This window comes from Anas platyrhynchos, chromosome 2 (genome assembly GCF_047663525.1).
Source record: "Anas platyrhynchos isolate ZD024472 breed Pekin duck chromosome 2, IASCAAS_PekinDuck_T2T, whole genome shotgun sequence".
NCBI classification, from domain to species: Eukaryota; Metazoa; Chordata; class Aves; order Anseriformes; family Anatidae; genus Anas; species Anas platyrhynchos.
The window spans coordinates 11,939,738-11,959,768 of record NC_092588.1 but is presented as its reverse complement, the minus strand read 5'-3'; the positions used below and the strand labels follow the sequence as shown (position 1 = coordinate 11,959,768).

The 20,031-nt window shown below is 45.3% G+C and overlaps 1 protein-coding gene and 1 long non-coding RNA gene across 5 annotated transcripts in view; one reads left to right on the top strand and one right to left on the bottom strand.

The window, feature by feature from the left end:
- Positions 1–5,154, top strand: part of LOC110352900 (uncharacterized) — a 13,937-nt gene extending 8,783 nt beyond the window's left edge. For both annotated transcript variants that reach the window (XR_002402657.4, XR_011807346.1), the window contains exons 3-4: positions 1,037–1,154; positions 4,411–5,154. This is a non-coding gene — a long non-coding RNA (uncharacterized lncRNA). The remainder of the gene's footprint in view (positions 1–1,036; positions 1,155–4,410) is intronic.
- Positions 1–20,031, bottom strand: part of ANXA13 (annexin A13) — a 21,353-nt gene extending 1,322 nt beyond the window's left edge. The window contains exons 1-11 of one of the 3 annotated variants that reach the window (XM_013100546.5): positions 19,947–20,029; positions 18,335–18,409; positions 8,448–8,529; positions 7,110–7,204; positions 5,145–5,315; positions 4,609–4,642; positions 4,442–4,521; positions 3,676–3,744; positions 3,356–3,457; positions 1,145–1,220; positions 227–339 (exon numbers count right to left, since the gene is read on the bottom strand). In XM_013100546.5, the coding sequence (XP_012956000.3) occupies positions 227–339; positions 1,145–1,220; positions 3,356–3,457; positions 3,676–3,744; positions 4,442–4,521; positions 4,609–4,642; positions 5,145–5,315; positions 7,110–7,204; positions 8,448–8,529; positions 18,335–18,409; positions 19,947–19,961 (912 nt within the window). In that variant the 5' untranslated portion in view covers positions 19,962–20,029. Of the gene's footprint in view, positions 1–226; positions 340–1,144; positions 1,221–3,355; positions 3,458–3,675; positions 3,745–4,441; positions 4,522–4,608; positions 4,643–5,144; positions 5,316–7,109; positions 7,205–8,447; positions 8,530–18,334; positions 18,410–19,946 lie in introns of all 3 variants that reach the window. The other 2 variants (XM_038174947.2, XM_005020550.6) reach the window with 2 other exon arrangements.

The window sequence follows — 20,031 nt, the reverse complement described above, 5'->3', positions numbered from 1 at the left end:
GTTTTTGTTTTGTTTTGTTTTGTTGTGTTTTGGTTTTGTTTCCCAAAACAGAATGAGATGCAATACCAAAATTAGAGTTGCCTAGGTACAAAAGCAGAGTGTGACCTCTGGTGTCATTGGTCTGGAAGGGGCTGGCTGAGCACACGATCTACCAGCGCTCAGTGTACCTCTGTATTTCTCCCAGAGCTGATGGTATTACAGTATTGCAGGTTTCAGGGTGTCCTACCTCAGATCTGGTCACAAGGACACGAATTAAGGTCTCTTCATCACTCCCAGCTCCCTTCATTGACTTGTGCAGAAGTGTAGCAAAGTAACCCGGGCAGTCTTTGGCGCAGCTGACTGGAAAACAGTAAGAAACCTCATTACACCTGCACATTTACACTTTGAAATACATCTTCAATGAGAAGGAAATAAATAAGAAAGAAAGAAAACTCTTTAGGATTTATGATCACACAGAGCTGGTTGGGCTCTTGTTCTGTAACTGGCCCCTGACAGTATGTAAGGAGGTTTGGGGCTTGAATGGGGGAATACATTTCTCCACAGGGAAAGCATGTTACACAGTGTAATGATCAGCACTGAATGTGCTGCCATTCCACAGTGAAAATGAAATGGATGAGAATGAGCATTTGCCTATCTGGAGATCTCCTTGCCCATCTCTTCTCGGGATACTTGCTCACTCCGCAGCTCAGAGGGGGAAGAGATTTGGGAGAGCCCAGATCCACACGGATAAAATCAATACCAGTAAGTTTACCAGAGGCAGGGTAGAGGTGTAAATACAGGTGACAGTCACCCCCAGTGCCAAATGGCTGTACGGGACCCTGTATGTTTTGGTGGTAGCCTGGTAGCACCGCTGATGGTGCCCAGGCATCAGCTGGAAGTTATCAGCAGACACAGCCTCAGGGGAAGCTTGAAGCTGGTCACCCTGTTTTAAAGGGCAAATAATGTAGCCTCGTGAAGAGGAGATGTGTCTGATATGTTTTATTTCTAAAACTAAGGGCTCCAAATCATTACCGAAACCTGGTTCTTCTTTTCCTAGAAGAGGAGTCAGCTTCAGTTGAAGGCTATCTCAATAGCTGTCACCTATGTACGGAACCCCAGGAATGAGGGCAAGAACAAAAAATGAAAGCTCTCAACACTTTTTTACCAAGAGTGAGGTAAGCCTTCTCCAGATCTCCAGATGTTTCACTTTTAATGGATTCTTCTATGTCTTTCCCACACACCTAGAGGGACAACAAAGAGTAGCCATCAGAGCTGCTGTCTGTACAAGTCATCCCACTGCCATAAAACCAGCATCAGCTTTAGGACACAATGGCAAAAGGCCAGTTCAGATCCTTTTGAGACTTTCCAGGGGAGCAATTCAAGGGTAAGTGAAGATCCTTTCTGGTGTAAGTGCTCACAGATCCGCTGGCACCAAGAGGGACTACAAGGCCTGGTGAGGCATAGCAATTAGATCAACCTAAATCAAGCAAGTTGTATGCATACCCAAGGGCTTCTAGGACAAACAAGTTGTGGCTTCTTCTTGAGCAACCCCAAGCAAAAGAGAAACTCTCTGAGCTCCCTCTAACCCCTTTATCAAGCTCTGGCTGGCTTCCACACACAGAAGATAAATTTTGGAACTTTACCAGCTCTATGAAGTTTTGTTACTTATTGTCTTTGGCTGCTCAGGGAAAGCTTACAGGCACTGCAGTTGTTCCCTAGTTATTGTATTATTCTGTAGGAAAGGGGAAAAACAGACTACTACTTTAAAACAGAGTTCATCCTGTCCTTTGTGAATGTTGCGAACCTCAAAGCCTTTTACTTTGCTCTGTTTTGCTATCAGGATGGCCCTGCATGGCTCAAAACTCGGGTGGATTTTGTTCATGCCCAGGAGATCGCAGGTACAAAGCAGCAACGGGTGCCTTGAGAGGTTCTGCAAGTGTCAGCCTGGTGTAGAGCCAGCCCTACTTATCTTAACCAAATGTGGAGAAGGACTCAAGTTCGTGTGGCTCTAATCTTGGCCCCCTTCTCCTTCAGATGCAGCCAGGCAGGATGTGGTGGCTTGGTTTGGGCAACCTGATCTGCTCAGCTTTATGAATCCAAAAGCCAAGGTAGCTTGGAACCCCCCGGGGTTTGCAGGACTACGAAGAACTGCCAGTCAGTGACTGTTGTTCTCCTGCCAGCAGCAAACCAAAAGCTGGATTAAGCTGCAGACATTTTTCCAGCTAAGGGTTCCTTATTGTGCTGACACTGAAATATGGCTGCGATTGAAGGTTTTTACATCTCCCGTGCGCAGGGTTATGGTTTCCTGATGAACTCAGTCATCCTACGAAGCTCAGGGCTAAGAGACAGAGACTGGAGGTGTGGCCCTCTCCTGAGAATAAATGTCACTGCTGAGCTTCCACCTTTCTGCCGGGAGAAGGATCTCCCCTTGCTTGGACTTTCATGGGTAATTTCCAGGTGAAAGGCATCGGTGGAGGTCAGCTCCAGGTCCAGTCATGAGTAAAATGTCCCTGGTGGGTGACACCAGACGAAGCAGCTGGATGGGATCCTGCCAGCCTAGTTTGCCTTTTGCTCGGAGATAGAGGAGAGCACAGCAAAGTCCTTGCAGCAGCTGTCTGCTCAGGGAGGGCAGGGAGGAAGAGGCTGGAGGTGTGCCCCTGCTCTGGCAGAAGGGCTGAGGAGGAGTGCAAGAGGTTGGAAGAGGCACCCCCAGAGACACCAGGGTCTCAGGAGTAAGCCAGGGACTGACCTGGCACACATGCACCCATCCGTGTGCCTTCCTCACTGCCCCCAAAAGGTCAGGCCACTAAAAATAAATGGGACAGCCACCACAAGGCCACCACCACTGTGTCAACCGTGTTCTGTGGTCTTCAGCAGAGGCACCACGATGTGGTGTCATGGCAATCAATGGGCTGGTAGGGTACGTTGGTTTGGAAGGGGAAGGTTAAACAGTCAATAGGAGTGTGTGAAGCAGGGTGGCCACGATGAGAGACCCTGCCAGGCTCTGCTTTGGAGGAGAAGAAAAGATCAGAAAGGCAAAGTTCTGCTTCAGGGCAGGAGTTTAGGAACATCTCTCTTTGCCAGTCCTGCTGCAGGAGCGGGGACACCCACAGCCATGCAGTTGTGGAAAGGAAAGGACATCACAGTCTTTATTTGGCTGGATGTTGTGTGGGTTATAAAGGGGAGTGGGTTCTTCAATGGCAGAAGACACAGCTTTTATCCCTGATTTCTTTCAGGACCCAGTCATATAGAAATATTTTTGGAGATTCCTTTAAAAAGGGCAAATAAAGGATCACCTGCCCTACATGTTGTCATAGGGTCTGCAAACTACACGTGAGGCCCTGTGCAGCCCACATCACAGAAGGGAATAACTCACCTTTTCATAGGCTTGAAAGGTTGCTCTCAGCTGACTGTAGCTTCTCTTTGCTAAGACCACATTGAAAGCCAGCTCCTCTGTTCCCCAGCGGCCTTCTCCTGCCTTAAAGATTGTGTGTCATTTTTTTAAGCACTTGTTTATTCACAGCAGAGACAAAAAGTCAGCTTGAGCCCTTGATTCACCACACTCCAGCCCGTGCACCCCCCGCTTCAGCTCTGTACCCTGCCCTTGCCTCCGTGCTCAGTGCATTTTGTTGCCTCCCAGGCAGCACATTGCTGAGCAGCACAGCACAAGGGGGCTTTTTCTGCAGTTTCACTTACTTTATACAGATCTGTGGCATCTTGCTCAGCGAGCTCTGTGTTGACCTGTTGGCTCTCGTCCCGAGTTGCCTACGGAAGAGGATATTACAGTAGGAAAAAAGACCAAGTGCTGATTACAGTCATAATGGGAAGGAAAGTGGCAATTTCGAAGCCCTCACGTTTATTCTGGTTATAGTTTTGCTGCCATCTGCTGACAGCAGCCTAGTAATGGGCCACTGTGGTGGCACAGGATCCAACCGTACAAGTTTACCCCAGACTTCAGAGGTGAAGCCTGAATATTCATCGAGGCAGGGTTTATCTCACAGTTTTATTTGCTGTGTGCTGAGGCCCTAAGGCCATTGCACATCTGATGCCTCAGGAGCAGGACAGGAATCTCAAGCATTAGGCTTTGCTGTTCAGCCTCGAGTCAAAAAAAAATCTATGGATAACATGCATTTGTCTCTCCTGAAAATATACCAGTGCTTTCCAGACTGGTGTATTTAGTGAATCTTTTCATTTCTGCTGTCTTCAAAGAAATCAGAATTTAAAAACTCACTTGTGATTTTATATAAACCTTGCTGTTATATTAAAAAGTTGCAAACGTAAAGGCTCTTATCCTGAAGAATGCTTTTGAGAATGCCTTTTGCTTATTATAATAACTGTTATATTCATTATTATATTAATTATTACAGTCACCTTATTCTAAATAGCAGCTGATCCTTATTATGATGGAAAAAATGAAATTTCTCTCCCCAGCAGGTGCATAGTAGCAAGTTCCCGGCCTTACCTCCAGCACAGTGACCAACACCTTCCTCAGGGAGCCACTTGTGTCACTTTTCACATCAGACTCTAGATCCCGATCAAAGACTGTGGAGGAAAAGAAATCAAATCTGAGAGGGTTCACTCAATAATGAAGGCTCTAAATGAAGGTGTTTGAAAAGGAACACTACTCACGCCGCTTGTACGCCTCCTTTATGTTTATGATTTCCTAGGGAAATAAGAAACATAAATCAATAGGCAAACAGACAAAGCAGCAGGTCAGTACCGTGCCCTTGGTGCTTCAGACGCTGCAGGTGTGGAGCTGTGAGAGGGCACAAAGAGCACAACTCGCCCTCACCACCACCTTGACAGCATTTGGACTGGTGCCTGGCTGGTTTTGTCTGCATTCAGGGATGAGCTAAAGGGATTTTTGAAGAGGACTGTGCTCTTGTAAGTGGTGGGAGCCACAGCCAGAGCTGTGCAGAAGGCTCTGACAGCTGCCTCCAGATAGGCTCCTGGGGACTTCTACATCCCCAGTGCTTCCCTGTGCCTCCACAGGAGATGTGTGGAGGATGTGTAGGGCTGAGGAAGGAATCTGAATTGCACAGCTCTTACTCTTGTCAGAGTTTTGGCCCTGGTGTGACAACCTTCAGGCTGCAGCGGACACAGGCCCGCTCTTCGCCCTGCTACCTAAGACACACCTCATGTAAAATCCACCCGTGTGTCCCAACCTTGTTGCTTCGTGTGCAGAGAATCTCAATCAGCAGTGACTCGTCTGTCCCAGCACCCTTCATAGCCTTCCGAAGCTCCCGGGCCTCGTACTCGCAGGGAAGGTCCAGCAGAGCCAGCACGGCCTTCTCGAAATTGCCACTCAGGTCTCCCTTCAGCACCTCTGCCATGTCCTGCGAGGGTGGGTGGAAGGGTTAGTGCGAAAGCTGAGGAGGGATTAGAAGATTTATTTGGTTGGTTCAGGAAATTTCATGATTTCAAAGATTTTTTTTCTGTACCAGAAAGTGACAAGAACATGAAAAATCCATGAAATGCATAGTTTTTTTTTTTTTTTTTTTTTTTTTTTTTTTTTAATTTTTATTTTTTAATATTAAATTCTCTAGATTTTTTTTTAGTTTCATATTGGAAATTTTTCTTATCCCATCTTTAAATATTAGCTACTCATTTCAGTTTGAACTCTTACTTGCTTAAATAGATGTAAGCTAGTGTTTTTAAAAGCTTAACAAGAGAGATTTCTCTGAAACACGATGCAGAAACCATCTTTGATAGAGGTGCACCAGAAGGGATCAAGCTTTTTCAAGTTCTCTTCCACTTTTGGTTAGAATTGACTTACTGGGAAAAGCAAATAAAAATCTATTAAGTGCTTTGCTTTCAAGCCATCAAAATTTTTTTCCACCCAAAAGCAAACAAAGAAAAAAGAAACCCCATAAAAAGAAAGAAAGAAAAAAAAAACAACAACACAAAACCACCCCTCTTTCTGATAGTATCTACTTAATTCAAAAATTAAGGTGACCCTGGAGAAGACTTGGCTACTGTGTACGTGTTGGCCAAGCACTCACGCTGAGAATGTCTATCAATGATTTATTTTAAGCCCTATCTGTGGCTGACATTTCCTGCAGTACAGGAAGCATTTGACAACTTCGGAACAACAATAAAGAAGGCCAGCTTGAAATCTTTTGTTCCTAGGCATGCTCTTACACAATCACAGATGAAGACACGATCTCCAGAGGCTGGCAGCAGTGCCGGAGCCAGTCCCAGGAGCAGGTGAGGGCAGTGGTACCTACGGCTCTGCTGCTGCTCTCCCAAATATCCAGGCTGCCCAGGCAGGTGGGAAGGTTTGTTACGTGCTCGTTTCACTGGGATGTCCCCTGGAATTTGCCCATTTCTACTGCCTATTTTTATTAATCCTCATTATAGAGCTAACTCAGCCGGGTGTATGCACCCAAACCCATGCTTGCTGTCTGGTTTACATATGAAAGGCTTTCTGTTTCTGCACTGCCTGTCTTATTATCATTGATTAATGACTAAAGTACAAGCAGACCTTAAGAAAATACCAATTTAATAATAAGCTCTGCAAGATTCAGCTATTCAGCTGTTCACCTAAATAATACACTGGAAGGTTTTATTTTTCTTACATACGAAATGACCAAGGCAGTCCCTGCATCCTCCTCCAGAAACCAAGTGCTCCATGAGATTTCTCTGTTCTGCACTGTACAGTCGATCTCAGCATGAGCATAAATCAATACTAAATCCACTCAACACAACAAAAATATAACGATATAAGACCAAGTGGTTCCTCTGAATATGCACCTGGTCTGAGCGGGATTTGGAACTGAAGTTAGCTGCATTTGCCTGAAAGCCTTGGCTTCAGGTTTCATTTTTTGAGATGCACTGAAGATGAACACAAGCTGAAATATTTTAAATTTTGGTAATGACTTATTTTCTAGCTGTCCCAGCTTTGCCTAAATTGTTCAGATCTGGTTAAGGCTGATTTCAAAAAGACTCTGAGGCCTAATGTTATTAAGATAATCAGTATTTTGGGAGATAATAGAAAATGCTGGATCAGAAACTAATGAGTGACCTCCTTAAATCTGCTGGACCCTTGATATTTGAAAAGCAGAGCAATGTAGGCTACATTTCCCGCAGGCAGGCTGTCTGAAACAAAGAGGCAATTAATTTAGAAATACCTTGCCATACAGAGCATTGTACTTCTGTTTTATTTGTTGTCTCTGCTCCGCTGTTCGGCTTGACAAGACTTCGATAATTTTCTTTTCATCAGTTCCTGAAAAAGAAAGTTGGGCATAGGCTGCATTTAATCGGGAATCCAACGCAGAGGAAAGAAAACAGGACTGAGTGCTCTTGGCTCTAAAGAGAAACAAATCGATGTGCATACATCTACTGGTGCCAACTCTAGGATTTGTAAAAGTACGTGAGATTCTTTTGACAAAACATGCATCTGCAGTTGGCTATAATGTTCAAAACATAAAATACAAGTTCATTGTCTTGTGTTGCTGCTTATATGTTATAGGGAAGCTGAATCTTCTGTTTCAGATCAGTCAACTTCCTAAAACCAGGGCACTGTCTGCACATAGGCTGATATCCGAATTTTTGCTGGCAGTGGCTGTTTGAGCAGTCCCTGCCCCTGTTTCTACCCCTTCCTGTGGTGCTTTACAGATGTGGCAATGGCCTGGGGAGAAGTGCTAGGGGTAGGTGAGGATGTGTTCAAATCAGCTTCATTAACCCACTGCCTGAAAAATGTCTCTACAAAACATGTTGTATTTTGTGCTCGATGGTGTCAGAAAGAGGAGTGGGAATCAGCCTTCATGGTCTGAACCTCTCTGCTGATGCTGTTTAGTTTGGCAAAAGTAAGTGGGAGAATGCAGCCACTGGGAAGTGCAGGTGATGGACACCACAGGGGCTGTATCTCCGGGGAGCCTGTGGGGGAAGGCACCTCCATGGATCTGAGGACCCATGAGTGCTGGGCATTCCTGTTCACACCAGTGCTTAAATTCAGCCAGTTTACTTTAAGACTCCCTTAGGAGATGGTGGTAGCCAGTACTTTTGGTTCAATCACTGACACAGGTTGAGGAGCATCCTTCCCATATTCCTTTCAGCTGATGGAGCTGCAGTGAGCTCTGATGAGCATCTGGAGGTGGTCATGTTTTTAACCAGTCCCTGAAGACCCGGGAGAGGACATATACCCCTGCCCTTAATCTGGCCTGACTGGCTTGACCCCATGACTGTCATATCAGCCTTGACAGCTTCATGGCCCTATCCTAATCCTAATGTTTACCCTAATCCTCTGCAGCCGTGCAGTTAACACACCAGATCTTACCAGGCTTTGAGGAACAAGCTGTCTTCCCTTCCCATTTATCTTAATCCTATTAAACTCCATGGGTGTGCATGTGCTTTGAGTCAGTAGGTGACAGAAAGGATAAAGATTAACCGAAAAAGGTTTAAACAATTGTTTTTTTTGTGTGTGTATGCCGTTTATAATCTTGAATAGGAACCAAGAGTTTTCTTACCGGCTCCTTTGCAGGCACTGTGTATTTTCTTGGCATCTCGCTCTGCATCAAAGCCGTGATGGTGGTGGCGTTTTTCAGTTGACTGGGAAAACAGAGAGACAAGAGATACACGAAAAATGGTTTTGCAGAAATTCAGGCCAGCTTCTCACCTGATCTTTAGTCACGTCGCCTAAACTGTAAATATCACACTGGGTTTTTTGGAAATGCTGTATCTGTCACGAGACCCCGAGGACTGGAGCAAAACCAGCTGTCCCCACGTGGCACGTGATGCCGATCCCGTGTAACTTTGCTCTGCCAGTTCTGGCTTGTTCAAATAATTTGAATGTAATGACTGTAGAGTGGACAACTTTGTGCCAGATCAAATATGATTTGCCTGCACCACTTTAACAGCAGGCCAATATAAATGACTTATCTGGTGTGGGCAGAACCGTGCCCTTCCTCTGCAGGACGTTTGGGAGGGCTGAGAGCTGCCAGTCCCAATCAGCTGAATACAAACTGGTCCTGTAAGCCTTTCCTGCATCGATGCACTCAGGCAAATGAGATAACTGGAGATATATAACAGCAGAAAGATGGCACCCTTTTTTCTGTGCGTGTCAGTATTGTACATATGGTTACCTTGAGCTAGATCTATCGGGGATAATAACTCAAAGTCCACAGCCACAGCAGCAGTTTACAGCCTGACATATCAATGTAAACAGAAAACCACGCTAATTCCTACTGATCTGATAAGCTGTGAATCAGAGGGGCTGCAGTGCTGGCACATCCTCTACCCGGCTGTTTCTCAGGCAAGGGCAGAGGTATCTGCGAGCAGGAGGTCAGTGACATTTCCATCCCCCGTAGTATCATGAATCAGATCATTTAAATGTCTGGGAGCTAAAACAACACTGAAAAATAGCTCCTAGGTCCTTAAATCAATTTGAACTATTTGCACACCGTCTGTCCTGGGGATTTGCACACTGTCTGCCCTGGGGGTTCAGGCGTGCATTACGAGCGCTTTGGCATTTCCATTCAAATAGCAGCAGGGGGATCTGGCAGCTTGCTTTGCACCAACTCTCTGCTGCTGCTGATGAAGGGCAGGCACCCAAAGGCATGGCACTGTGCTCTCCGTTAGGGCTACTTGAGGGTTATGCCACCCCAGGGCATGGCACAGGGCTCCTCAGCCCTTCCAAAAACGCCACCAAACAGCAGAAGAGCCTCCGTGGCCGAGCTGCCTCCTTGTCCTAGGGGAGAGCACGGGCCAGAGGTGATTCCTGAAAAACACCGCAGCCAGCATGGCTCTGCTGGGTTTTATCTCAAGGATCAACCCCCAGTCCCTGTGCTCCTTTACCTGTGTAATAGACTAAAGACCATGTTGTTGTGGTACAACAACAGCAAAGTGAAAAGTTCTCTGGGTCTTGTGGCACCTTCCTAACACCTTTGTCTCCTCTTCATTGTCACAAGCATCCCTAGTAAACCTGTGTCCTGCTGTATGCTCCGGGCACACCCATACTCCTTTAAACCTTTCGAGCAAGGTAGAAATAGATGCATGTAAATCATATTTTTCTAGGGAGGGATTTTATTTCATAGATTTCCAATCTCTCAAGGACTTTTCCAAGAAAATGAAAGGGAAAAGCACAAAGTTAGAAAACAGATGGAGGGATCCCTGTCTGTCCAAAATGAATGCCCTGAATTGCTTCCCTGTTTTTCTAGCGTGACGGGGTGGTTGTGCTTCCTTGATGGAATCATGTACAAGAGAGGTTTTGTACAATATGCTTGGAAATTCAGCTCTAGTTTCTTTCTCCTTTTCTGATGGATATGTTACACCCTCATTTTCCTTCCCCCCTTGGTAACAGGCAGGTTCACCAGAATAAAATCCACCTTTGTTCCCTGCAACCCCAGAACAAACAACGGTGGCTAGCCAGGCTCAGGGATGAGACTGGGGACCAGAACAACGGCATCCTACATCCCAACAGGAAACCATGCTGGAAATACAGCCCTGGGATAAAAATACCACACACACAATGGGTCTCTTTGCTCTTCGAGTCCTCCTCACCCTGTGGTGGGTTCAATGAGCATCACACGCAGCATCCAGGGGGATGCTCTGCTGCCCATTCAACCAAGCATGCCCTGCAGAGAGCCTTCCCTTCTCCCCAACACCAGGTTTATCATGCCAAGTGTTTTCAGCTCTTCAGTCCATACCTTGATATGTGTTCATTGGAATTGTCAATTACCACCATGTGAGGTAGTGCGCTAATTATTTCTTCCATCTGCGTTGTGCACATTGGGGCAATCCCAACGGGCACTGAAAGCTGGAGAGATAACGTCCCTGTTCTTATATTCTGGAGCACAAAATACAGAGAAAGTTGCTAGCTTTGACCACTCTGCTGTATCCAAGTGCTATTTGAATGGTAGCCCCCAGCTTCACGCCAGTCGGGAGTCCTGAGCTGTTGCTCCAGATTTGCTTCCTCCAGACCCAGGACAGAAGATGTGCTGGGGACAAGTGAGAGGACGGCAGCTGTGTCAATTCGCTCCACCTTTCCAGCCATATCTCAAGGACTGAAACACCTACACTGAGGCCCAAAGGGCTTCCAGAGGGTTACAAAGCTGTTTTGGGCTTTGCTCTGCCTCACCCACCAGCAGCACTGGGCTGTGGGCATTGCTCCTGTCGCACTGGTGCTGCTGCCACCATGGCTCCCACTGCCCCAGCCCCATCAGAGAGGCACCCGGTCCTGCTAATACCATCCCAGCACCTTGGGAGCGTGGTTTGCTATCCTGTACCTCGATGGTTGTTGGGATAAACTCAGATTTTAGTGGGTCCCTAACCTCTCCATGCCACTTGTCATCGGGTTGGGTCTGCGTGTAGCACGGGTGCTCCAGGTAGGAGAATGGTAGCAACTGCTACTGAAATAACACCGTGGATTTATGAGGATTCATAAAGACATAAACAAAACTAGTTCTTCTCAAGGGAAGAGAAGGAAGGCTGGCTTCTCAATGACGGTCAGGATATGCTTGTTCTAAAGCAGCACAGGAATCCTTTGAGTCAGCTGTGCTGAAGCCTCCATCTTCAAATAAATCCCTGTAAAACATTAACTGATGAGTCTGGGGGATGCCATTCATACAGTGCCGTGAGTAACACCAGCATCAAAGCTGTGTAGATAAAAACTCTGATACGCGGGGTAGGGAACTGTCAAGGGCAACTCCTGAGTCACCCGGAAAGCTCTGCTCAAAATCCACTCTCTGACGGTCCCAGCCTTGATCTTGGCCACGGACATGGCCCACTGACTTTTTTATTTTTTTGATTTGTCAGCATGTGGAGGATCTCTCGTGGTGCACAAATAAACAGGTTAGCAAAAAGGTCAGTGAAAGCAAGAAAGAGGGGAAAAATAAGATCTCTGGTGGATTCAAGGCATCAGCTGTTAGAGTTGGAGAGAAGTAGCAATACACAGTGAAGATGTCAGAAGACAAAAGCTGAGAGCTTCCTTATACATGCTGCTGGCCTGTCAGAAGACAAAAGCAGCAGGAACACTGCGGTGAGCGTGCCAGGTAGCTTCCTGTATTGCAAAACAGAGACAAAGTACTCCACCTGAAAATAGCTGATAATACAGCTCAGCAACCGCAGGTATTTTTCCACCCCCATCCCCTGAAGCAGATGCATGACCATGCTCGAGAACGGAGGTTTTGGTCGAGGTGCAGAGTTAATGGGTGTGGGCAGAGCTCTGATAGGGGCCAGGCTGACCCAGGGATGTCGGGTCTTCCTTTTTGCCAGGTCCATTTTTGGGATTTATTCAGTGGATGTCTTATTTCAAGCTTATATTTGGTTGCTGCAAGCCATTTTTCTTTGGAAAATGGAAATAAAAATGTAAAGTGGCAGCCCGCAGCAAGGGCAGGCTGACCCAGCCATGCTCTTTACAGCACTGAGTGTTGTCTGCAATAAAATTTAGGGCAGTCTTCAGCTGCCTGGTGCCATTAGAGCTGCCCCTAGGTCAGCTGCCCGCTGCCTGTGGGAAGTGCTTGGTCTCCTGTGTCACCTGCATCTCCCAGCCTGGTGTGGAGATCTCGTGAGTCTGAGGGCATCTGCAGCAGTTCCTGGAGATGGGCACAGAATCAAGCCCCAATTATTCCACCCGTCCTGTTATTCTTCACATACATTTAATTATGAACACAAAAATGTGTTGGAGAAAACCAAGGTTTGAACAAGAACGACAGAAACCAGTTCCACATGCGACAACCTGAGCTTGCCTCCCAGCAGCCTGCTTTCCCCCAGATTCACATCTCCTGCCTTCGGTCTGGTTTCAGTGCCTGTCCTGACACAGGACACGCATCAGGCTTTGGCTTATGGAGCTTCTCATGTAGTTTCTCTCTCTTTTTTTTTTTTTTTTTTTTTTTTTTTTTTTTTTTTTTTTAAATTTCACAGCACCTAATAGTTTGCCGGTAAATTCAGCTAAAACTTTTCCTGTGGGTACACATATTTTTAGCCAGGTGTCCTAGTTTTGGCTGGAATACAGCTGATTGTTTTCCTAGCACCCTATATGGTGCTGCATTTTGGATTTGTGACCAAAGCAGTGCTGACAACACCCTGATGCATTAGCTGTTACAGGGCAGCGCTCACCCAGAGCCAAGGACTCCCCAGCTCCTCGTGCTGCCCTGCAAGGGGCTGGGGGTGCCCCAGGAGCTGGAGGGGACACAGCCAGGACAGTTGGCCCCAAATGCCCCAAGGGACATCCCACACCACGGGGCGTCATGCTCAGCAGTAAAACTGGGGGGAATTGACCTGGGGTTGCCATTGCTGGACATCAGCCACCCGGTGGTAGTAGCCAAAACAATTGGAAACCCACCACAAATCATGAACTGGAACCTGTTGGGATTTCTCAGTTCTCCCCGTGCACCGTCACTGACCCACCAGCTCCAAGACCTTCGGAGAGCCTCTCCTCCAGCCAACATCTCCAGTTCCCCTCCAGCTCAGCGCTGGGAGAGCTCTCAGGACTGCTTTGGGGAGAGCTGCTCTTGCTGTAGGCAGTGGGTAAGTTAGCTGACATCTCAAGGTTCCCTTCCAACCCCCTGCTCCATCGATTTCTGTTTCCCTCTTTTGTATGGAGAGGGAAATGTGTCATCTCTGTCTGCCAAGGAGTGCCCCAAAGCATCTAGCCACCTTGTTAGCACGACGGCAGGGCTGGGGTGTTTATCTCATCAGTTAAATCATACCCAATATTTTACGACCACGGAAGACAGCTTTTGGCAAATCACCACCTACGTGATCAATTTTTTATCAACACGCACATACTTAAGATTAATTATTTATCCTTGCAGAAGCCTTTAACGGGCTGTAACGCAACTGGAATCTGAGGTTAACTAGACTGACATACTGGAGAGGAAAAAAAAAAGATACTTTGTCTTCGAACTTGTGGTTCTAGCCCTCCACTACATCACGCATTACAGGATAACCACCTGTGAGCAGAACCAGCTCTTATCTGAAGGGATAGTCCTAGCGGCCCAGTTCTCATTGCTCATTTCCAAGCACTTCCTTGTGTTAAGAATAAAACACGAGAAATAAACCTGGGAGAAGGCTGCTGGGTTTGGGTCCCGATTTACTTCGAAAAGCAGACTGAAAACACGCTGCTAAGTTTGTGGTTCATCACTGGGCTGCTTTACTAGAACAGGCATTTGCAGTCACAAATATTTTTTCACCTCACTGTCAGGTTACCTGAGGCCCCTTGGGGCTGCCTCAATTTTTGGATCAGAGCAGGAGGTATGAGCTAACAGGAACAGCCACAGCCTCCCACCACTGTACGAGGTATATTCCTCTTTTGTATTAATGTTGCCTTATTTTAAGCCCATCCACTCCTACTAGCAAATATATCCTCCTGCTTTTGTCGGCCAAAAACGCAATTGGGACTGGAGTGAACATCAGCAGAGGGAGGAGGAAAAGCCTGGCAGATATTCCTGGGGGAAAATAGAGTGAGTTGCTCAGAGAGCTCCAGACCATCAGTCAGAAGGGGCAGAGACCCCATTTCATTTCAGTGCACAGGCCATAAGACAAACCTCCAGCTATTAGAACTGCTCAATATAGAGGAGAAACAAAAAAACCAACAAAGATCAGTGACTAGAAGTCAAGGTCATGCCTCATCTAACTGGGAAGGCTGTTCACAGGTGAGGATATTTAGTCATTACTGGGCAGTGGGTTCCCCACTTCTCATTATTCTTCTATCAGCATAAGATGTTCTTCTGCAAGCTCCTCTTCAGTAAAATTCAAAGAGTTGGGCTCCACGATTCAGGTAGGAATTTTTGTGAACTGTGCAGGTTTTAACTCCGAGGTCGGGGTAGATGGTAGGCAATATTTGAAAACAAACAGAGGCCAGCAGCTGCGGCATGCTGGCAATAGGGCAGTATCAACAAGCACCAGGGTTTGTGCTGCGGTAATAAAAAGGTGGGGTTGATAAACATCTGTAATCAGAGGGAAGGCTCGGTCCTGTTGTTCAAGGACTGCTGCTCTTGCTCCTCACTTCGGACATTTCTGTGCTGTAGAGCTGCTCAGAGGTATGGGTTCTTGGGGAATGTGAGGAGATCAAGCACAGGGAGGGACAAGCTTACACCAACTAGATGTATGTCAACAGGGAAGCCCTACCTTAAGGACTACACGTGTCCTTTTGACCGCGAGCTTTCTTCCTCTGCTGTTTTGCAAAGCATACCCGGCATTTTTGTTTGGTTGAGCAATTTTCTCGGCCAACCACAACGTTGGCAGCTGGAAAATTGCCAGCTGCCTCCTCGGCTGCGCGGAGAACCACACCAGCCTACCTGCATGCCATCTGCCAGGCAGGCTGCCGCTCTCCAAAATCCCCACGGCTGGTTTAGGCATCACAGCTGTTGGCAGCAGCACACGCCTAGGCTAGCTTCGTGCTGCTAGTTCGCTGCTATTAGCTAGAAAACAGTTTCTGTATGAAGTGTGAACTGGGCAATGCCATGCAAGGCATGTAGACCGGACTTCCTTACTTAAAAGACTTGCAGTGACTCAGTGAATCCTTCCAAATCACCTTATTTCCTACATCTGAGACTAAAAATACAGTGATAACAAGATCCTGCTAGAATTAGTTGCATTTTTTTTTCCCTGTTATAAACAAGTGGCATCAGTGCCACTAATTGCTCTGATGGCTATTTAAACTGCAAAGTTAAAGCAAGCTCTCTCCTGCAATGTCCCTCCTGTTTCTACGTAGCTGTTAATACATCATCTCAAAAGGGCCTCTGGATAATTTTTAACAGCTTAATATCTTCATACTCCTTGCCATGAGAGATGAGTCCATAATTAAGAGAAAAAAAAATGTTTTGGTGGTTATCTCTCATGGCAGAATTTTGCATCGTCAGGTTTTAATGTGTCCAAAGCCTTTTGGGTCTGGTGGAGATCCTTAAAGCAGATTACTTTTGAAATCAGAGTTAGTTATTAGGGTACTTTTTCAGCTGAGGTCCCAAATCTTTGACTTACATACTCATACAGAGTATGAGCTCAAGTGTCCTTATGTCTTATTAAAACTTTTCCACTCTTCTCATTACCTCAGCTGAGACTTGTGATGAGTTCTGGTAAATTGATAGAACTGAAGTTAATTCTTCTGTATGCCAGCAAAAAGGCTATCATCACTTACGTATATCTATGCTGGGCTGAAAGACATGGCCACGGTCTTTGGGAATGTCACACCAACTCATCTGTACTTCCTAAATCTGAATTATTTAAAAGGAAAAGAACTGGAGAGAAACAGCATCCCATCGGGGAAGACCAAAGACTGCATGCCTCTTGCCTTGGTCCCTAATGCTTCACTTTTCAAAAAACATTTCCCTGCAAGATGTATTATGGAAACCCACCTATATATTTATAGGTACATACATGGGGTGTTAGTATTCAGGCATTGCGTGTTCAGTGTCTGACAAACCACCTGTATTGGCTGAACTTGGAGGTTTCTGTCTAACTCCCTTGACCTCACAGGGTGGAGGAAGTCTTAGGATGCTCCCAGGTCAGCTGAATCACCCAGGGCAGCAGCAGCTGGCCCATTACTTCAGTCAGTCCTCACAGCTAAGAATACAGGCAGAGTAATTTCTCTGGATAGTAATGACAGGCCTTGGTAGGACATACTAAAAATGTGAATACCAAAAAAAGCATTAAGAGTCCAGCTATTTGAAGTCTTTTTTAACAAAACTAATCACCCTTTGATACCTCAGAGAGTTTGGTTTTGTTTGAATGCTTTTCCATAAATAAATCATTAATTTTTCATGGCTTTATGCTTGTTAACACCTACATCAGCTGCACTCACAGCGCAGCATCAGACCTAAAAGGAACAGCAAATGTCCTGGGTAGATGGGGACCGTGGAAATGAAAAGAATCAGCCGTGGTTCTTCCCCAGTGCTGTGTGGTTGAACAAGAAGGTATTTCTGTCTTCTGCTGACTGTGGGCTTAGGGCCAGGGTCTGAACAAGAATCTATTGTCACTGAATCCTGGTCTGCCAGGGGAAGTAACAAATAGCTACTGTTGGGCTTTGTGATGAGATGATCAAATCATGCTGCAGTAACACTTGCACTAATGAGACATTTCTATCCCTGTAAGCCACACAAAAGCCCTTGTGATATTTGTGAGCTTGTCCTCAAGAGGATCCATCAGGCAGATCTGATCTTCAGGTTATACTTACTTTTTTACCTTCCAGTTCTCAAACCAACCGGCCCACAGCAACCTGCTGCGTCCTTCTTATGTTACAGAGTCCTGCCTGGCAAAAGATTTGGGCTGCTTTACAGTGAGAGGGTGAAACTCAAGGGGCTCCCAAAGAATCTCAAAAAAAATGTAAATTAACAACAAAGCACTCGTCCATCCTCTATTCAAGTCACAATCATCATATAAAACAACAGAATAATGCACATAGGATTTTGGATTCTTCAGAGACAGAAGGTTAAAAATCAGTTAAACAATTTCACAAAAGACAAAATCCATCAAAGTTTTCAAGCCATCGTATCATGAAAACCATTGCTGCTATTCCCAAAGTGTCCCCAAAGCACCTTGCTTACAGCAGAGCCGCTACCCAGATTTTCAGGTGCATTGATTCTACTTGTGGTGATTTTGAAGAAGAGCAGAGGTGCAGGTAAGCGTGAAGATGCAAGGCTACAAATGGAGAAAATAATTAGAGACATTAAATCTCTAGGGATGAGCAGTCAAGAACTTTGGCTGGTTGTAGAAAGAGGGACCGGACCCAAGTCAGACAGCGAAAAATGGGTGAACATGTGCAGGTTTGGAGCTCTAATGTTGCGTCAGGTGCAGCTCTTAAACAAGAGCTCAGATTCAAACAGAAAGCTACTCCTTAGACTGGTTGGAAATTTTTTGTTGAAAGCATATTTTTCAGTAAAATTTGTAACTTTTGTTCAAATGAACATGCTTAGGAACATATTCATTCTGATGAAAGCTTCATTTTCAATATGAGAAATTCTGATGTAGCTAAAAATTCCCATTTTAACTTCCAAGTGATGTCACCTTTCTTTTTCCTACAAACATTGTTCCTTTGAACAATGCTTAGTGGTCAGTGAAAATTTCATTTAATAACACTTTTTTTTTTTTTTTTTTTTTTTTAAGTTTTAAAGCTAAATCCATCTAACCAGAACAAAATATCTCAGTTGACACGGATGATTCATTTTCTGTTTCTCCCAGTAAAATTTGGGCCAGTTCAAGAAATTTCATTTCTGAAACTTCAAAGCAGACAATATTTTGGAATGATGCAGAATTCAACAGATTGAAACAACCCAGTGTTATCCAGCTTTACTAGTGCCAATCTACGAAAGAGAAGTCACCTTTGTGCACTGCAGTGCCTCCCAAAGCCACCATAAATCACTGCAATGTGCTATAACACCACAGTGCCCCTTTCAGTCTTCAGAAAAAGAGTGCTTACTGGCTTGTCTGCTGACAAATTGGTAGTCCCTACCGTTGGTTTCCGTACATCGTCTGGGAGGTTGTAAGACTTGCTCTGGAGGTTTAAAAAACACAATGCATAAGACACTCGTAAACCTGTGGTTGCGAAATACGAGATTAGGAAAAAATACAAACTAGAGCTGAACACCTCTGTTAAGAACTGAGCATTTTCAGGCTGTTCCAGAAGTGGTTCTCTGATGCAGGTTCAGGCACTTGTCCAAGACTGCCTGTAATTTTTGTGGGGACAAACACAGAATGAAGATAAGGGAGCTACAATTCAGAAATATTCAGAAACGTGTGAATACATCTCACAAATAGTTGTGCCCACAGCAGAACTTTAGTGTACTGCATGTCCATCCAGGCCACCTAGTCCAGCATGGAGCTCATACAACTGCTAAGCCTGCCTGAGAGGCAGTGCTGTGATCTCTCACCACAGATAGACCTCAACTGGCTGCGTTAAATCTAAATTAAATACACTTGTTCTACACTGCAAGGCTCTCCAGGGTCAGGACCCTCAGCAGATGCCTGTGGTACATATGGTGAGGAGATGGGAGCATCTACCCTTTCACAGAGAGACAGCAAGCTCCTTGGCTTAGCAGCTGGAGCTTTGCACAAAAGCTTTGGGCTCTCTTGCTTGGTCTGGCAGAGAAAAAGTCCCGAAGAGCTGGTCCAAAAGCAGCAGATTCTCTGCATCTCTCAGGGCCTTGCTGAAACTGAATTGAAGAAATAGTGGCGTAATAAAACAATGCAAATTCTAGAGAAACTATAGTGACATTAACCCCTATCAGCAAACAGGCTGGCTTCTATTGATACATACTGCTGATAGCTGGCAATCAAGAAGATTGACGCACAGCTGAATAAATATTGTCATGCATCCACAAGTTCTAAAAGTGAAGGTAAAAACCCCCAACTTCATCAGTGAAAGCTACCTCATTTTCAGAAGTGCTGATCATTCACAGCTACCACCCAAACTTGTGACAGTCAGGCTGTTTTGATGTCAAATAACTTTACACACACTTAGGTATTTACTATTAAGCACTGAAACGTTGGCCAGAATTGTTCCAGTCAAAACTTACATGGTAATTCAATGTAGCAAATTCTGACACTTGAATTTTGACCAGACCCATCTTCAAGCACCACACTCTGAGATTAATCCTATCCCTCCTATTCAGTGAGGAACTTGGCTGAATTTTGCAAGTGTTGGCCTCTGGAACAGGAAGCTTTTCACAGATCTTTAGGGAATTATTTTTGTTCCAACGCAAATTTGCTAATCTAACTAAAATTAGTTGTCCTATGACAACTGATGCATCATTTCTTTTTCTCAAAATTAAAGCGCTCCCCTTTTTAACTATGCCACTAATGTTAAAACACGCAGGACCCGTGTGCTACAGTAATAGTTTTATAATTCATGTAATCCAATGAACTGGATGTTACCAGCTGTATACACACAAATTGCCCACCCACACTTAAAATAGACTTTGAGTTTAAAACTTCATTTGCAGCTATATTCATATCATTGGAAGAGAAAACAGACAAAAATAAAACCACAAAATTGTTGCCTTCTTGACAATGCAAATTAAAGAGCTACTTACATGCGAGCTGCCCATTTTTGCTTAGCCTGGGTGTGGAAGCCTGAATTCTTCTGCTCTTCAATAAACCAAGCATTCAGATGGAACT